Source organism: Chenopodium album, chromosome 6, assembly GCF_948465745.1.
Source record: "Chenopodium album chromosome 6, dcCheAlbu1.1, whole genome shotgun sequence".
Taxonomy (NCBI): Eukaryota; Viridiplantae; Streptophyta; class Magnoliopsida; order Caryophyllales; family Amaranthaceae; genus Chenopodium; species Chenopodium album.
In genome coordinates, this window is record NC_137839.1 from 22216755 (window position 1) to 22235800 (window position 19046).

General features: G+C 39.4%; 1 protein-coding gene across 1 annotated transcript; it reads right to left on the reverse strand.

Moving 5' to 3' along the window:
* Position 1: 1 nt before the first annotated feature.
* On the reverse strand, positions 2 to 1162 carry LOC145636788 (uncharacterized). The gene has a single exon (XM_081688337.1). It carries the CDS (start codon positions 1160 to 1162, stop codon positions 2 to 4), a length of 1161 nt encoding a protein of 386 aa, XP_081544463.1.
* Between the last annotated feature and the right edge of the window lie 17884 nt (positions 1163 to 19046).

Genomic DNA, 19046 nt, shown 5'->3' on the forward strand with positions numbered 1-19046 from the left:
TTTATGGTGACTGAGCTGGTTGGAATATGAATTGAATGTTGAATCCATGTGCATGACAAGCTGCTTGAAATTCTTCATCCTTTGGTACCTGATGAGGCCTTGCATTATCCCATTGGATGATTATGTCCTTTGGTAACTGCTCTGGCCATTTTGCATAGATTGTTGGGATAACATGTGTTAGCAGCATTTCCCTTATGCATTCTTTTGTGACACTTTGAATTGCCTTTGTCTCTAGAGTCCCTGCATCTCTGTTCTTGCTTTTCTTTTTGGCCCTTTCATATTTTACAAAAGGAAAAAGGTCATACTTTCCATCATGTATCATGTTGTTTTCAGCATCAAATAATGGTTTACCTATCATTCCCATAAACATTGCTTTAATTTTGAACCTCTTTGATTGTTGAGCCCTGTATGGATCATCTTCTGTTGGAAGTAGGTAGAAGGTTCTTGTTTCTGGATTGATGTAGAACCATTTTTCATCTAAATGTATCCATTGCTGCATATCAGTAAAAGTTGGGTCCCCAAAAACTGGAATAGGATTAATTAGACTTAAAACCCATTTAAGTCTAGCCACTTTGTGCTTCTCTGTAAATGCTGGATGATTTGTGCTTGTGTGTGTTCTCAGCCTGCCTTGCTGCCTTAGCCTATGCAATGCTGTTTTGGGTATTTTCAGTGCTCTAGCATATCCCCTTTCAGTTGTTCTTTTGTACAATGGTACAGATGTTAGAAACTCATCTGTGTATTGTTTTGTTTTGCGTCCTGTCCTGCCTAATTTTTTGGTATTAACATCAACAACAATACCTTCAGCTAGAGATTGTTTAATTACCTGAAACCATCTTGTTGTTGTAGATTTGTGCACTGAATGTTTTCTTGCCAAATTGGCTAAAAAGCCTCTTGGCTGTGAGTCCCCCTCCATGTGCAACATAATCTCCTCAACAATTGCTCTTTTCTGTTCCACTGTCATCTCTCTTGTTGGTCTGCAATTGTGTTGTAACTCTTCTTGGTTTGCATCATCATTTGCATCATACCCATCAGCATCATTAGCTTCATCATATTGCTGTTGTTCATGCTCTGAATCAGATGACCCTTCATACTCTTCTTGGTTGAATTGTTGTTCGATTAACTCATCTTCCATGAGTTGGTCTTGTTGAATTAACTCATCCATAAGTTCGTGTACGAACTCTCCCATGAGTCCCTTCTCTTTTGAAAAAATTTCAGGATTGCTTTTTGGTGATGAAGTGGCGGCTGGTGGTTTTTGGACGGTAGTCAACGGAGCCTATTATTGAAGCTGCATCTACTAACGTTGCTCTAGGATTTTGGATTAAACTAATCTAAGTTTAGATGGCTTGTAATTTTTTAGGGCTGCCTGTATTTTGTACTTAATTAATTAATTTCTGTGATGTTGGTACTTGAATTATTCATCCCCCCTCCCCCTTCCCCCCTCCCCAATTCTCCTAAAACTTTGCTTTTGAAAATGGAGAATTGGAAGGGATGCCCTGCTTTTATATAGGGCCTTTTGTTTGAAATTAATGCTAAAATTTGGAACTTTGGGGAAATTTGCTGCCTTTTTGAATTTTGGGGAAAATTTGGGAGGGAAAAGACCTTCCCAAAAAATTTCGCCCCTTAGTAAGCTGCCAGGTAAAAAAAAAAGCTGGGAATTTCCCACTCTTTTCACTAAAGTACAACCCCTTTATAAAGTCAATAAAAGGGGACCACAATACTTCCCTCCAATTTTAACTCCTAATTACATACCCTTACTTTTTCTAAATCCCCCCTTAAAAGTTTTGCCTCGGCCTCCGCAAACCCCAAGACTGGATTCAGCAAAGACGCCTGTGCTTGCAAAACAATGAAGCACCGAATGGTCGGTGGTACGCCTCCTAAGATTAAGTTAGTAAGGGTTCGAAGTAAAACTTGCGGAAATTAAGTTATCTGCTCGGATTCCAAGCTCAAGTGTTCTATTTCTTGAGAGTGACAGATCAGACAATGATTGGTATTCAATCAGTGTTAGGTCATAAAGTTGTAAAAGCTGCCCCATAAATGAGGGGAATGTTCCCTATTTATAGGGTCCTTGGGATGTGTGCCCTTCCTAGGGTTTGATGACCTAGGGAGGGCATGCCGTTTCTCAAGGGCCCCTTGGGATTTTAGCCTTGAAAGCCGCCATTCCCGGGGGGGGATCTGCCAGACACGTGTCACCATCTAGAAGGTCCAAAGTGGCGCCCCTTCCAGTGACACGTGTCAGGCTCTGATTGGGCCATTTGGCAGGGTAAAAATACCCAAATCATTTGCCCCTCACAGGGGACACGCGCTTGCCACGTGTCTCCAGTGACAGGTATCGGCCTTTAGTTGGCCGAATTCAAATTATGTTGTGGAGGGTGATGAGTGGCATTCATGCCACGATTAAGAGCTCATTCTAACGATTTTTTCCCTTACTTGTAGTTTGTTTGTCCCCCTTTTTTTTACCTTTTGTTCTTCTTTCTTTTGTCTGCCTTCCTCCCTTGTTTTCTTGTTTTCGTTTTGTAGGAATCCCGGCGTTGAAAGGAGGACACTTTGCATCTATGCCTTGTGAGAACCCGCGCTGCAAAGCCCAAGGAGCAGAGCCAGACCAGAGATTTTTGTGTGCCTTATGCCCGCGACATGTGTGCGGGCGCGCGTCTATGTACTGTGCGGGCGCGGAGCCCTATGAGAACCCGCATAGAAAAGCTTAAGGAGCATAGCGAAACCAGAGAGTTTTGCGCGCCCTTTGTACGAATGTGTGCGGGCGCGCACTCATAATGTGCAAGCGCGCATCCATGGGTTTCACTTCTCCGTACCCACGAATCTGCGGGCGCACGGAGCTCTAAGAAGGCGCGCGTTTCATCTGCGCGGGCGCACAATGTTCTTGTGCGGGCTCGCACCGCTGGTTTCCAGTTTTTCTTTGAGTTTTTTGTTTCCTTTTTTTTAGAGGACCTTTATATATGCCGTACTCTTCTTTAGAAGGAGGATTAGCTTATCTTTTATCTTATCAACATTTTTAGCCCTAATCTAGAGAGAGAAACACCATTAGTTTTCATTTGGTAGAGAGAGAAAGTGTGGATTTCTTCATTGATGAACTTGGATTTTGAAGAAGAAGCTTGTTTGATCTTTTGTAAATCTTCAACTTCAATTAATGAGCAATCTCTTACTCTTTTTCTTTACTTTTGCATTTAGTTTTGTTTTCTTACTTTGATTTTCCTTCTTTGCTTATTGATCATGTTGAAGCTTATTGATTTGATGATTGATATTGTTTTCAATATGATTTGTGAGTAGTCACCTAGCCAAGGGTGTGAGGATGGTGTAGTTGCTAATTGTTCATGCTTATAACATTGGGATTGAGTTGTTTGTGATTAAACCTTTGCATACTTGATATTCTTTAATCTTCTTACAAGTGCACATTGTTGGTTGATTAAAGGTGAATCTTTGCTAACATGAAACGGAAGTTGACTTAGTTTAGGTTCATTATTATCGATTGTTCTTTGATTTCACATCCTAATATATGGTTCTAGTGTGGAAACATAGAGGCTATGTTAGGAGAAGCCGATTACCTCCGGAAGGAGATTAGATTGGATTTAGTTTCAATATTCATGTATGCTTAGTTCACTCTCAATTTGCTTTCATGTTATTGCATGTTCAAATAGCATCCTCATCTACCCACTCCCCTTGGTGCCTAGTTATATTGATTTTAATCCATTTTGTCCTTAGTTTGACCTCTTAGTTATTCCCATATCTTGTTTCGAGATAGCTTAGATTCTAAGTGATGAATGCGGTGCTTATGTACTTCTCCCTGTGGTTCGATCCCTCTTTTTGCCCTATACTTGTAGTAGGTTGAGTCGAGTGTTATAAATTGTATTTTACTTAGGTGTAGTTGTCTAAGGACGCAATTATACCTTTGTCAGAGGGAAACTAGGGTTTTACCCCCTTCTATAAATAGAGAGGTTGACCCTCCTTTTAGATTCACACCTTTGCACGAATTTTTGGAGAATCTCAGAACTTCTGACTTTCAACTTTGACTTTCAAGCATCCTACACTCGGCCTTTCTGTCTGCTTGTTCCAGCGAACCAAGCGTCTCTTTAGTACCTTCTCCTAATTTAACCGCCTGTTCTCTTCTTTTACTTTGCATTTTTTCTTTGTTTTTTGAAAAATGGTTTCCCAAACGCACGCGGCACGGCATAGGATAGTGTTCAGCCAGTCACCGGGGACGGCTGAATCTAGAACTAGCGGTGTTTATTGCTTGGTCAAGGATCCTGCTTTGCGAACTTCCCCAAATCCGACCGTTTTTGTGTCTGTGCAGGACACTATGGCCAGAACGAAGAGAACCGCAAGAGAATATAATTCGGATGGTTCCTACTACCATTTGGATGGGTCGATTGTTTATTCAAATGGCTCCATTAGGGTGCCTGTTAACAAGGTTTTTGATAACCCCCAAGCCCTTCTTCTAACCCTCCCCAAACTCCAACTTATTACCCTTCCCCATCCTCAAGCGGCACTCCCAGTGATTCCATACTTTGGGAGGCTGAGAACCAGACGGGACCCGGGCCTTCTGGACATGCGTCGGAAGAGAGACTAATGGAGGACCCTGCTGGCTCTAGCCAGCAGTCCCTCAGCTCTTAAAAGAGCTCGAATGATGTTTCGACCTCGTCATCTTCTGAAAGCGCCTCCGTTACTTCGGAGGAGGCACGAACTAAAATAAGCACTGCAAGGGAGTCTTAGTTAGTGGAGAAAGGTGAGGGCTGGGCTGGGCCGAGCCGAGTGCTTCTTGGTGTCAGGAACGTGCTCCCTATTTTCATCACGTTCCTTTGGGCAAATGGAGCTCAATGACATCCGCCCTTGCCAAGTTTCAGCTTAAGAATGTCATGGGGCATGGCTACACTTTGTCCGTGTCGACTAAGGACGACACGGTCACCTGGCCGAGCATGGCCAGCTATCGGGACAAAGCTTTCGGCTGCTACGAGGCGGCCCTTCAAGCTGGTCTGCGCTTCCCTCTTCATCCGGCAGTGGAGAGGATTTTGGATGGATACCAACTTGGTATCTGGCAACTAGTCCCAAATTCATAGATAAATATCATCGGGTATGTTGCCGCATGTGAAATGCTGCGGGTGGATCCCAGCTTTGAGGCATTCACCCACATGCACTACCTCAGCCGAGCGCCAAAAACAGGCGGCGAAGGCTGGTACACCTTGTCTGCTTGCAAGGGGTACATGATGGCAGTCGGTAAAGAAAACAAGTGGAAGGACTGGAGAACTAAGTTATACATAGTCCATTCTTCTGAAAGCCGGCTGAACCAAAAGTATAATAGGTGGAATAAGGATCCGCCCCTCATGGCTGGAAGGAGTGCTCTGCCGCCTCTCCCTAGGCGAGCCTAGGAGGATACTTTTGATAGGGGGCTGTTCAAAGTGTCCGTTCGTTCAAATGAGCAGGGGGAGAAGGAGGTCACCCCTCAAAGTTACATCCCCCTATAAAAGTGGTTTAAGGATAGGGTGTTCTTGGCCGCCTGTGGGATGAGTACTGAGATGCCGAGAGGTAGTCGACCGTCTAATATTGTGCAAATTTTAACTGCTTTCCAATGTATGTTTGCAAATTTCTAATTCTTGCTTATTGTGCAGACAAAGCTATGGAAAAAGTCTCGGCATCAAGGAAGCCGGCTGCCATCTCTAGACAAAGTACCGTTCGAACGTTCTTAAACGGACGAACAAGGACCAACAAGCTGGCGGAACCCCCAAGGTTTGTGTGTCATACTTGTATTTTTTGAATAAGGTTCTTCCTTAGACCGCATGGTTTCTGACGTCTCTTTTATTGATGTAGGGTGGCTCCACCAAACCTTCTCCCTCTAAACCATCCGACCCTAAACTACCAAAGTTTAGGGCGGGTGATGTGAGCGCTTCAGGCAAGTCCAAGAAGCACGTTGCTCACAAGTCGAGGAAAACGAGTGACGGATCCCATCTCGAAGCTGATAGGGGGATCAGCAAGCCGGATGCCATCAAGGCATCGAAGGGTGGCTTTAAGCAACCCACCACTACTGTCGGTTCAACAGGAGAGAGTAGAAGACTCGACAAAGAGGAGGAGGTGCAGCCGGATGGAAAAGACCACTTCCACATTCAATATTTACACATAGATAGGGACGATTTGACCTTTCCCCTATCCAAGTTATTTTTATTTTTCAGCACCTGTTTAAAGGCCGACTGTCATTCAGATGGCTAAAGAGATGCTGCGGTCGCTTGATCCTTATGATAAGGCGTCCGTGAGAGGAGTCGGCACCCTGAACCTGGATGCCATCTTGGGGAACCTCCGTGAGGTAAAGAGTTAGCTTGAATCATTATAATTCAAATGCATATCCGCCTGATGTTAACCACCCGTCCCTTTGATCAAATGCAGGCCATGCTGCACGTACAGGGACTAAGGAAGCCTCTCCAGGAGAAGGCCAAAGAGGTAACGGCTGCTAACGCACGGGCGGACTCCACTTTAGACCGAGCTCAATTTAAAATATCCCAAAATGAGCTACTGACACTTGATATGATGTATTCCAAGGCGGATGCCAACCTGCAGGTAAAGCGGGACCTAGAGTCGGCTCAGTCAAAGATAACCAAACTTAAGGCCGAAGTTAAGGGCCTTAAGGAGAAGCTTGAGCCTTTGGACGAGGCCAAATGGGAGGCCGAGAGAGCCAAAGATCGGGTTGGCCGCCTGGAGAAGCGCTTGGCCAATTTGGAGAAGCAGCTCAAGGCCAAGTTCGTGGCCCGTGCCGACCAGTAGAAGGAGGACCTTGTCAAACAGTTGATGGATGATAGTGAAACCATCATGCAGATGGCATGGAAGGCGGCTCTACCGGGTGTTGACTATGGTGCTTGGAAATCGAAGTTTGATAAAGCCAACGACGAGTTCAATGCCAATCTCCTTCAATAGGCCCTAGAGGAGGCGTCTAAGGCTGGTGCTGAGGTTAAAGTGTCCGATTCCTTGAAGGACTTTTCTGAGGATGAGTAGGAGGATGAGGAGGATAGTGAAAATGCTAAGCAGCCGATGGGTGGTAATACGGATGATGCGGCTACCAATAATGAAAACCTCTCCCCTGTTACTTAAGGGTTCGTTTGGCATCACTTTGGTTTTCTGTTTTTTGGTTTTTTGTTTTTTAAAAGTATATTATATATGTCACATAATGAATCAAAAATTATTTAGACTTATTAAAATCATGATAATTTTAAAAACTAACAACAGAAAAGTGAAAACACCTTTTTCTTGTTTCCTGTTTTTGGTTTTTAGTTTTGAAAAAAACAGAAAACTGAAAACCAAAAATGTTGCTAAACAAGCCCTAAGCTTTTCAGTATCTGTTTTTGCGGCCGAATTGCCAGTTACTTGATTTTCCGGCCTGTGTGCCGAGTATTTGATGTATTTCTTTACCGACCAAGGGGTCGGGTAAAATGACAATTTCTGGCTCTGCTAGTTAAACTTTCCTAGTCGTCCTTTGGACGGTTGGTTTTATTTTAATGAAGCACCCGGCTGTTTAGCGGTTCTGTTTATATTTTTTTGCTTTAAATATTTTTTTAAAGCTATGGTTTTTCTATGCATGTTTTTGGATAAGTAATTTTAACCTGTATACCATGCGTATGTCCTTACCCCTAGACGGATGTCGATTGGTTTCGGTTGATCGCATTGATTGACTTAGAAATTATTGATACTTAAAAGAGTATGTATGGTTTCTAAGTCAATCAATCACTATGGTGATTGCCCCAAACCAAGCGACAGACGGCCATGCAGAGCAGACGATCCCTTAATTGCATCCAGCCATATGCCTCATATAAATAAGATGGTAAGTTTTTTACTTAGCTTATTTGTTAAAGAGAAGTATTCCGCCTGTCTTGCCCCAGAGCGAAAAACAGGCGCATCCGGCCAAAGGCCTCGTTTAATATAAATAAACTGATATGTACTTTGACTTAGTTTATTTATTAAGAGAGAAACGTCCTCCTGTCCTGCCTTAGAGCAGAAACAGGCGCATCCGGCCATAGGCCTCGTTTAAAGTAAGTTGCTAAGTTTTTTGACTTAGCTTTATTGATTGAAAAAGAATTTCCCGCCTGTCTTGCCCCGGAGAAAAAGCAGGCGCATCCGGCCTAAGGCCTCGTTAGCCTCTAATCATGAAACAGTAGCTGTTTTCCACCTGTACTAGAACAGTTGGAAAACTCTATGCTTTTTAGATTTCACTTTAAATTAAATCAAACGACTGCGAGCGCTGCCTTAGCATTCGGTAGGGCCACTTGATGTAGTAGTAGAGCAATGTGCCACCCAAATGGGAGATGCTTCTCCTCGACGAATTCCGCCAAATGGACGTCGCCTGTTATCTGACTCATGTTGGAGCAGACGGTCATACTCATTCTGGAGCAGACTATGGGCGTCGGCCTCTATTGATTAATTAATATCCGGCCATTTACCTCTTTTAAAAATACTATCCGGCCATAGGCCTCTTTAGAAATGGTGAATAGCCGTTAAGTGTTGGACTTAACTTAAAAAATAAACTGGTAGGGTCGACTGCTTTGGTGCAGTCGGCTAATTCAGATTGGTTAAGGGCATCTGCTGTTGGGGAAGACGTTCAGTATAGTAAAGCCGCTTGCACCTTGTGTAGGCGACGTTTATATAATTATAGCCTGATACACCTGTTTATTGTACAGGTGGAGTTTTACAAAATACATTAAAAAGACAATTTTGGAAATGAAGGCATATTCTCATTAACAAAATTTGAGAAATTTACAAAAACTCTTAAAAGTAGTACTTTTTTAAGTTATCTACATTCCAAGTTCTGGGCAGCTGCCTGTCGTCTGGTTCTTCCAGGCGGTAGGTGTCGTCTCTTACTTCTTCATAGATTCAGTAGGGGCCTTCCTAATTCGGGGTTAGCTTTCCCTGCTCATTTGCCCTACCGACTGCCTCATTGCTACTATGGAGCCTAGTCTTTAAAAGCGTTTTGAGGACCTGGATGCGTACACAATCATGCAAGAACCCAAAGCTTTGTTTAAGAAACAAGCTAGAGTCGAGAGGTACAAGCTCCATCGTGAGATTCTGGATTGTAGGATGGAGAAGGGTACCACAGTTCATGATCATGTTTTTAAAATGATCGGCCTAATTCAAAGTATGGAGAAACTAGGGCACCCATATAGGGATGAGATGGCAAACATCATTCTCAACTCACTTCCAGAAAGTTTTAACTAGTTTATCATGAACTTCAACATGACTGCCACTACAAAGACTATGAATCAATTGCATGCAATGCTGGTTAGTGCTGAAAAGCAAATCCCTAAGGAACCTAAGAAGGAAGTTCTTATGATTCAAAAGGGAAAGGGGTTCAAGAAGAAGGGGCAAAAGGCTAGTGCTAAAAGCAAGGGCAAGTCAGTTGCCAAGGCTCCAGCACCTGAAAAGCCTAAGGCGACTCAAAAACCCAAGGCTACAAGTGAAAGTGAATGCTTTTACTGCAAGAAGAAGGGGCATTGGAAGCGCAATTGTCAGAAATACCTCGACTTCCTCAAGAAGAATGAGCATCAACCTCGGGTATTATGTTATAAACATTTTAACTTTCACTTAGGTATGTGATACCAAGTTGTAGTGCTTAACATTAACAATGTTGCGCAGGAACTGCAAACAAGTGAGGCTAGTATGGAGATTGAGCTTGAAGGTGCACTAGAAGTATTTGAGTGGCCAGAGATAGCTTCATAGAAGATTAGTTTTATCATATTTTTAGAACAATTTCCAGTATTAATTAGACAATATTTCAGTTATTTATTTTGAATACTGATTTGGTTTTACTTGGCTTGGACAAGTGTTGATCCATGACCAAGGTAATACATTGTTTTCAATTTGCTAGATATGAGGTAATTTTTTTTATAGCATTGATATAAGTAGATCACAAAAGTAAAATTAGATGATTCAAAGAAAACTTACTTATAACAAAGTAAGGTTAGGTCACATAAACCTTTTGCACATCCAAAGTTCAATTGGATGGACTCTTATTCCTATAAGATTATGAATCACTTGAGAATTAGAAGTCATGCTTGATAAGTTAAGATGACCAAGTTGCCTTTTAGTTGAAAGGGTAAAAGAGCTAAAATGACCTTTTGGAAGTCATACATATGATGTGTGTGAACCAATAAGTTCAAAAATTAGCAAAGAGATTTAACTATTTCATTGCTTTTATTAACGATTTAAGAAAAATATATCGATAATTACTTAATGAAATAAAAGTTGGAATCATTGAAATTTTCAAAATTCCAAATGAAATGTAAAATCAAGTTTGAAGATAAAACAATATAGCACCACAATATGATTGTTGTGATAAATATTTAACTCAAAACAAATTATCATCTAAGGGAATTGTTGAATTAATTCACAATCCAGAAACATTACAATTAAATTGTATGTATGAAGCAGGAATCAAACCTTGCTTGCCATGGTTCGATCCAAGATTTAGTGATTTACAAGCATCGTTTTGAGGATATGCATTTAGAACGACAACAATTGCGAATATACTAAACAAGAAACTTAACCAAAGCAGTAGAAAAGATGTCATAAAAGTTATGAGCTGGAAATGTTCCAAAGTTATCTTTTCTAAACAGGATTAAGGGTTATGAATTGAAATCAATGTAAAATGTTTACAAAGATGACATAATAGACCCTAAATCAGAGGTATTATTCCTACAATCGCTAGATAACAAAGTGTTTGTGGCTCGCGATAGTGTCTTTATAGAAAGAAATCTCTTCCTACAAAGCCAAGTGGGAGTAAAGTTAGATCTCGATGAGATTTGAGACGAGCAACAAGTGGATGTGGATTAACACTACATCAGAGATGAGGGCGTATGAAATCAGCTAATTTGATAAATCATATGTCGAAGCAAGCTGATTCAACTAGCAAGACTTATATCGTCCCACTTGAATGAAAGCTTCAAAGAATTGAAGAGAATAATTCTATTGTTGCTCATACCTATCGTAGGTTACTTAAAATTAAAAAAAAAAAAACAGTTTGTTGGAATTCTAGTAAAAGGTGGATTCTAAAATTTTCCTTTAGGAATGGTTGGAACCCATGCCCTACAAGAAAGCTTTCGACAAGTGACAACTCAAGAAATGGCTTAAATCCAAGAAATCCATAAAGGACTCCATGTCTGTAAAGATATACTAGTCCATGATAGTCTTACAAATGGGGTCAAACCTATTAGTTGCGTAAGCATATTCGGATTCTTCTAAAGATTGCTTGGAGATCAAAATCGCCTTCATGAAATGTTCTTGATGGATGATATGTATATGATACAAACTAAGAGTTTTAAAATCCGGAAATTCCTAGAAAGTTTTGCAAACTTCAGAAATTCATTTATGGATTGAAGTAAGCATCAGGGAGTTGGAACATTTGTTTTGATTAGGCAATCAAACAGTTTGATCTCCTTGAAAGAACGAAAAGGAATCTTATAGAGACAAGAAGTTTAGTGGGAGCAATTGGTCTTCTTAGTCTTGTATGTAGTTGACAAAAAATTCATGTAAAATATCAATGCTTGAATCGGTCAAGCAGTGGTTAAGTAGTTATTTCTATATGAAAGACTTAGGAGATGTTGAGTACATATTGGGAATCGAAATCCACGAAGTGAATCTTGAAGAATGATTGGACTTAATCAAGAGACTTATGTTGATAAGGTTCTTGACAAGTTCAATAAGGAAAACGATGTTGATCCCTCATCTCTCATTAAACCTATTGAGGAAATTCATGCTATCGAAGAAGAGGAGATCTTTTTTGATGCCATGGATGATTTTCCAGAACCAGCAAGCAAGGAAGATGTGCGAATGCTTATATGGTCCATGTGAGAAGGAACAGACTTACTATGTGAGGCTCTTGAATTTGCAAAGAAACAAGGGGAGGAACTTTAGAAAAAGTATGATAAAATTCCACCCACGAAGAAGAAAACATACCCTCTACAAGTAATTGACACACCCAAGAAGAGTAATAAACTCTATACTCCAATTGGAACTTCATATGCTAAAATGTTCCAAATGCTCTCTGAGAATGGTAAAGTCAAACCTCTCGAACCGAGACCATTTGAATCTCTAAAGAGGACATATAGGTTCTATTGTCCGTACCATCAATCAGGGGGACATACTATTGAAAACTGTTTAAAATTTAAAGATTTAATTCAGAAGATGATTGATGATAAAAAGCTAGTTCAAATCCCACAAGAAGAAGACATAAGCATCAATGGGGTTTGGGACAGCGATGAAGAAGACGTCTACCTAAAAGACATGGAAAAACCTCCACTTTCGGTGTCGTATTCAGTAGGTGATTTTTGGGATGAAGAGGATTCACCCATAGACATCCTCATAAGATCTGGGAGAATGCAACCTCCCGTCTCTACACAACCTATTCCAACTGTGCAGCAAGTTCCTATACCCATCATAGAAGACAATGACATTGTCAAGCAATTCAAAAAGACCAAGGTCAAGATGAATGTATGGAAACTTCTAGCTACATCTTTAGAACATAGGTTGGAAGTAATGAATGCCTTGGATAAAATAGGGATAGATTCCTACACCACTCCTGAGGGGTTTGCTAACTTCCTTACGAGTGATCTCCCTAGTCCTATCAACTTTATCACTTTTTCTAATAAAGATTTACCTCCAGAAGGTGACAAGCATTACAAGGCATTAAACCTCACAGTAGTTTGCAAGAGAATGAACATCCCAATGACTCTTGTAGACAATGGATCAGCAATTAATGTATGTCCACTTAAAAATGCGAGGATGTTAGGCATAAGGGATGAAGACTTAACCCTTTCAACACAAGGAATAAGAGATTATGACAATACTCGTCGCCAAGCTCTTGGTAAAATTACTATGAATGTAACGGCGGGAGCAATAGAACATGTCACTACCTTCCAAGTGGTAGATATTAAAGCTTCATTCAACTTATTGTTGGGACACCCTTGGCTTCATGACCTCAAGGTCGTCCCCTCCTTCTTCTATTTCTACTCCTAGGATAGTTAGTAATCAAGTCATTGAGGAAATTTCCCTTTTTGATGTAATGATTTCAGAGTTTAATAATATGTCTTCTTCCGCTTACTCCTCGTGTTTTTCATTAACCCAAGATGACGAGCATTGCTTAACTAACAATGAAAATGACAAGGAAATTATTAAAGCAATGGTAACACTTGAAAAGAAAACACCGATAATTGAGGAAACTGAGACGGTTGATATCTCAAATGATTCAACCAATAAAAGAGAAGTTAAAATCGGATCAACACTTAATGAACAAGAAAGAACCGATTTAATTAATCTACTTAAAGAATTCATCGATGTATTTGCTTGGTCATATGAAGATATGTCTGGCATAAATAGAGAAGTAGCTCAACACACTATACCACTAATTCCAGGAATGAAACCTGTAAAACAAAGGTTGCGTCGAATGATACCCGACGTAGCTCTCAAAATAAAAGAAGAAGTTCAAAAACAAATAACTCCAGGTTTTATCAGGGTATCCAAATACCCCGAATGGGTAGCCAACATGGTCCCAGTTCCAAAGAAGGATGGAAGGGTAAGAATGTGTGTTGACTATCGAGATTTAAATAAGACAAGTCTAAAGGACGACTTCCATTTACCACAAGGAGGTTGAAGTATATGTGGAAGACATGATTGTGAAATCAAAAGATCGCCCAGGACATCAAGTAGCCTTGAGAAAATTCTTTGAAAGGCTAAGAAAATACAACATGAGGTTGAATCCATCCAAGTGCGCTTTTGGAGTCACCTTAGGCAAGCTCTTGGGATACTTCATAAGCTCTAGAGTAATAAAAATAGACCCAACCAAAATCAAGGCGATCATGTCAATGCCACCGCCCAAAACCGAGAAACAAATTCGAGGATTCATTGGTCGGTTGCAATATATAAGTAAGTTCATATCAAAATTAACAACGTTATGTGAAACAATATTCAAGAAACTCAAAAAGAATGTACCTGTAATATGGGATGATAAGTGTCAAAAAGCCTTTGAAAAGATCAAAGCCTATCTCGCAAATCCTCCCGTATTAGCACCAGCACTTCCCGGAATACCTCTCAGGTTATATTTGACAGTTACCAAGGAGACAATGGGAGATATGCTAGCACAAGAGGTAGAAGGCAAGGAGAACGCAATCTATTACCTAAGCAAAAAGATGCTCGAATACGAAGCACGCTATACACCGCTCGTGAAGTTGTGCCTCGCCTTGGTCTGGGCCACAACTAAGTTAAGACATTACATGTTGGTGCACACCGTTTTTGTAGTCTCTCGTTTACATCCACTCAAGTATCTATTTGAGAAATCTACACTCAATAGATGCATATCAAGATGGATAGTCAATCTAGCCCATTTTGATGTAAGGATTGTCATCACAGCGAAAGCACCGACATACTGGTTCACAAGCAGCAAAGCGCCGATGTACTGGCATAGCAGCATTAAACGAGCACTGATCTTTTCGAAGACTATCACAGCAGGAAAAAGAAGCTCTTTGTTCAGAGACGAGTGAACATCGAAACAGCAAGGTGGCGTTCCCTAGATTATGGAGAGTTGTCACAAACATATTAGGATTGTTTCAAGAGAAGCAATCTTCAATAGTATTCCCTTGGACGTGGAATATTATCAATGCGGATGGAGATTGTTTCAAGAGAAGCAATCTTCGATGGTATTCCCTTAGACGTGGAATATTATCAAAGCAGAGGAGGATAGTTTCAGGCGAAGCGATCTTCTAATTTGGAAGCAGTTATAGGCGTAGCGGTTTTCAAGCGGGGTGGCATTCTCTAGCTTGTAGGAGGTCATCAAAACAACAGTACAGCAGCAAATCGGTTACTTTCAGAGACGTGTGCTCGACGGTGCAAGATACGCATTTCTTAACTCTTTTATCAGTTTAACTAACGTAAGTTTGCAGGTATCGGCGTTACAAGAGTGATTTAGGATCGCAGAACGTTCTGAGTCATTCTCCGTCCCTATCAATACTTTGACTTTTGTTTTCGAAACTTGTGTTTCTCCAAACTCAGTCAAAGTGGGGGCTTCTGTAAACACCCATTTGTGTCTCCCCAAAACCAAACCCAGTGATGAGTACCTTTCACGTTGAATCATAATCGAATGAAACGAAAGTGTGGAAAAGTCTAGTGTTGCGGAAAGCTTTTATTTTCTTTTCTCTTCTTTCTGTTTTCGAAAACCCACTCTATTTTATGAAAACGTCCATTCCAGTTTAGTTTGGTCCATGATAAGGGTCCAATAATGGTTTAGTTGGATGGGGATTGAAAAGACCTTTCCAACGATATATTATAAGCCCAATTCCGATGGATAATGAGGAAGTTATGGCCAAAATACTAAACTGGGCCCAAACCGGATTTTGCCTACGACCCAATGATCATGAGGAGGGTCCAAAGGTTTAATCCTATTCCTAAACTAATTAGGATTGATTAGAATCTTCTATAAGTTTCTAAAATATCTTAATTATCCTTTTTTGAAAAGATAAGATTAAGGAATTTGATTTAAATATAAACTTTCCTTTTTTATAAAACTTTCCTTTTTTAAAGTCCTAATTCTATTTGGATTTAAACATGTTCAAAGACAGTCAAATATTATTTTTGTGCCTCATATTTTTTATCCAAATTTTATATGGTTGGATAGATCTTGAAATTATCTTTCCAATGATATATTATAATAATAATTCCGAGCTATAATGGAAAAGATATGAATAAGATATCAAACTCTATCCAAAACTGACACCATCTCACTATTTCGTTCATATCTTTTATTATACAACATATTTTAATATTATTCTAATTGGGTTAGAAAGTAGACTTCAATATCTTTCCAACGAAATCTTATTCATCTTATTCCGATTCCTGGATCAAAAGATATGATAAAAACAAAATCCGCAAAAACTGTTGTCTACGAGTTTTATTTCGATTCGAATTTGGATTCTTTTCTTAATTCTTCGACCCTCTTTTTTCCTATAAATAGAGGTCATATCTCCCCTTTTTTAAATCACCAACTCTCATCAAGATTTTCTTGATTATTCTCTCTCTCTCTCTTTTTCTAAACTAGCAATTCTGCATTCGCAAGATCTAGAAACACCTAGCCATATTCGAAGTTTCCTTCGCCCTAGACGTGAAAGGTTTTAATTTCTGAGGGTTTGGTCCCAAATTTCTCTTTCAATTATTTAATTTAATTTCTTTGATTATTATTTTCCTTGAAGTTACTAACGTGTGTATTTTGTTATTAGAAAGAGGTACGAGGCATCCAAGTAAGTAATTTAATTGATTAATTGATTTATGATGTAGAAATCATGTTTACATTGTTGTTATGATATTCCTAGTATCATGCCTAGGGTATTTTTAATATTAAATATGATTCCTCTGATGCTTCCTATTTTCTTCCTAATATTTATGATTGTTAGTATCATGTTAGGGTTAAAGACTTGATTTTTATTGCTTAGTGACATGCTAGGGTTTGTTATTAATCTTGTTAGTATCATGCCTAGGATCTTGCTATTTTTATTATGCTTTAATATTAACATGAACATGATTATGAATATTATTATTATTATAATTATTATTCATGATATTGATTATTTATTGTGTTGCTTGATTATTTATATTTATTGCTTGATCACACCTTTTTATGCATGTTTAAAGGCAATTGGTAGTTGTAATCGCGCTTAATAAGATAATTAATAATCTTGTTAGGTTAACTGTGATTATAATTCAAGTGATCGCCAATAATAGTTTATTTGTGCATTAATATTCAACCAACATAGATTAAACAGGTTTAGGGTTAATCCTATTGTTTGTATGTTAATCAGAAAGCGCACATGAATACGAGCAGAATAAAGTAGAGGCCTATTATTAGGGCAGGTTCAATCTCTTTTAGGTTGGATTTGTACCTTCATCCCCGAACCCTTATTTGGTTCTAGACCTTATGGAGTTGACGATCTCTTGGATCGTTAAGGGGTGTAACTTTCACCTCGTGAGTGGTTTACAAGTTCCTTAAAAACTTGTTGGCGACTCTTTTGCTCTATCTTCTTCCCTTTTAGACGTCATCGTACTTTAGTGTATGATCACAGTGGGGTTCAAGCTAGTGGGATTTTAAAGGCTTGAAACTATTCCCTACACCTACACTTCACCATGGTTGTTCTATACATGGGGAATTTATATCATTGGTAAAATTACCCCTCCAAGAACAGGAGGTCACGAATACATCTTAGTAGCAATTGATTACTTCACAAAGTGGGTTGAAGCACAATCATATGCTAAACTCACTGCAAAACATGTATCACTCTTTATCGAAAGAAACATCATTTGTCTATACGGGGTCCCACATGAAATGATAAGTGACAATGGAACTCACTTTCAACCTGAATGTGAAGAATTGTTACAAAAATATGGCATTTAACACCATCATTCTTCCCCGAATAGACCTCAAGAAAATGGAGCAGTTGAGGCAGCTAATAAAAATCTAAAGACTATCATTGAGAAAATGATAGAAAATTACAAGGATTGGCCTAACAAACTCCATTTCGCACTTTGGGGTTATCGCACGTCAATTCGCACATCAACAAGAAATACGCCATTCTCCTTAGTTTATGGAATGCCGTACAACCTGTAGAGCTAGAGATACCGTCCCTACGCATTGCACTAGAAAGTAAACTCGATGAAGTCGAATAGACTAGAGCAAGATATGAAGAGCTAATTCTACTTGATGAAAAGCGACTAGAAGCTCTACATCATACCCAATGCTATCAAACTCGTATGGCTAGGAATTTTAATAATAAGGTCAAGACAAGAAACATCAAAGTAGGAGACTTGGTGTTAAAAGCATTAAGGAAAAATGTTTTGGATCCAAGAGGCAAATTTAGGCCTAATTGGTCCGGACCCTACATTGTCAAAACAATTCTATCAGGAGGTGCAACAAAACTAACTAACATGGATGGAAATGAATTCTCAAACATGACGAATCTTGACCAACTTAAAAAGTACTACCCATAATTACTTGAGTAAGACACTCAAGAGAGCTACGTTTGGCCTGATTCCTTAGGAAAGGATACGTAGAAAACCCTTTACGGGTGCGGCCACTTTAATTCTCGCAAACCTCGCATCCCAGAAATAAAAAGACATTCAACAAAAATTGAATGGAACAGTAGCGTCGCAGAAAAACGTTTGTCGCCGGCAGACAGACTGCAACGCAAGGTGACAACGCCTATCGCCGGACGACAAACGACAACAGCCGGCGACAGCTGTAAAACGGCGGTGCCGTTCTTCCAGGAGTACCTTGGAAAATTTCGGTGTTTTTTCGGAAAATTTTCGACTTCTGTACTCGATAATTTTCTGGAATTTTTTTTTCTGTTTTTATTGCTTTAATAAATTAAATTTAAAAGAGTTGATTTAATTAAAAAGCTGAAATTTCATTAATAAAATAAAATAAAAATTACACTATTAGTGGAATTTAAATAAAAGCTTAATAAAATAAATGAACTTTAAATTTAAAACTAAGTCTAATAAATTGGAAGTTAAGCAATGCTTCAATCTTTCATTTCTTTCTTTGCTCTTTTCCAATTTTTATCGACATCCTCTTCATCGTCCATGACTTTAGCTAGTAGGCATCTTTAGATGACCTACATTCAATTTTAGAGTAAATGGTTTCTCCCTTAGCTAGGACTCCATGTTTCTTTTCTACCCAAACTTTCTTCTCTAAAGTGTCAGCTTTCCTTTTTCCCTTTATACTTTGTAGAGTCTTTCTTTTTAGGTATCATAGATGTTTTGAATTCAATCCTTTCACCCAAGCGTTCCTTAACAAGAATCACTTTATTACCTAGACGATTCTTCACATTGGTTTTACTCTGATTTTTCTTCATGTCCTTTGAAGGTTTCTTAAGAATCCACCTCTTTACATCATTGGGCAAGGAAGGAGGAACCTTTTGGGTAATTACTTCCCATAAAGGTCTAGCGCTCCAATATGCATCAAATTTCTTTACTTCTTGTGAAACAGGGAATTCATAGGGACGACGAAGATCCCCAAAAGGAATTGTTTG

What these genes read in the sequence shown, in the direction of transcription:
- LOC145636788 (XM_081688337.1), bottom strand. Translation starts at nt 1,162, where the DNA reads ATGGATGAGTTAATTCAACAAGACCAACTCATGGAAGATGAGTTAATC.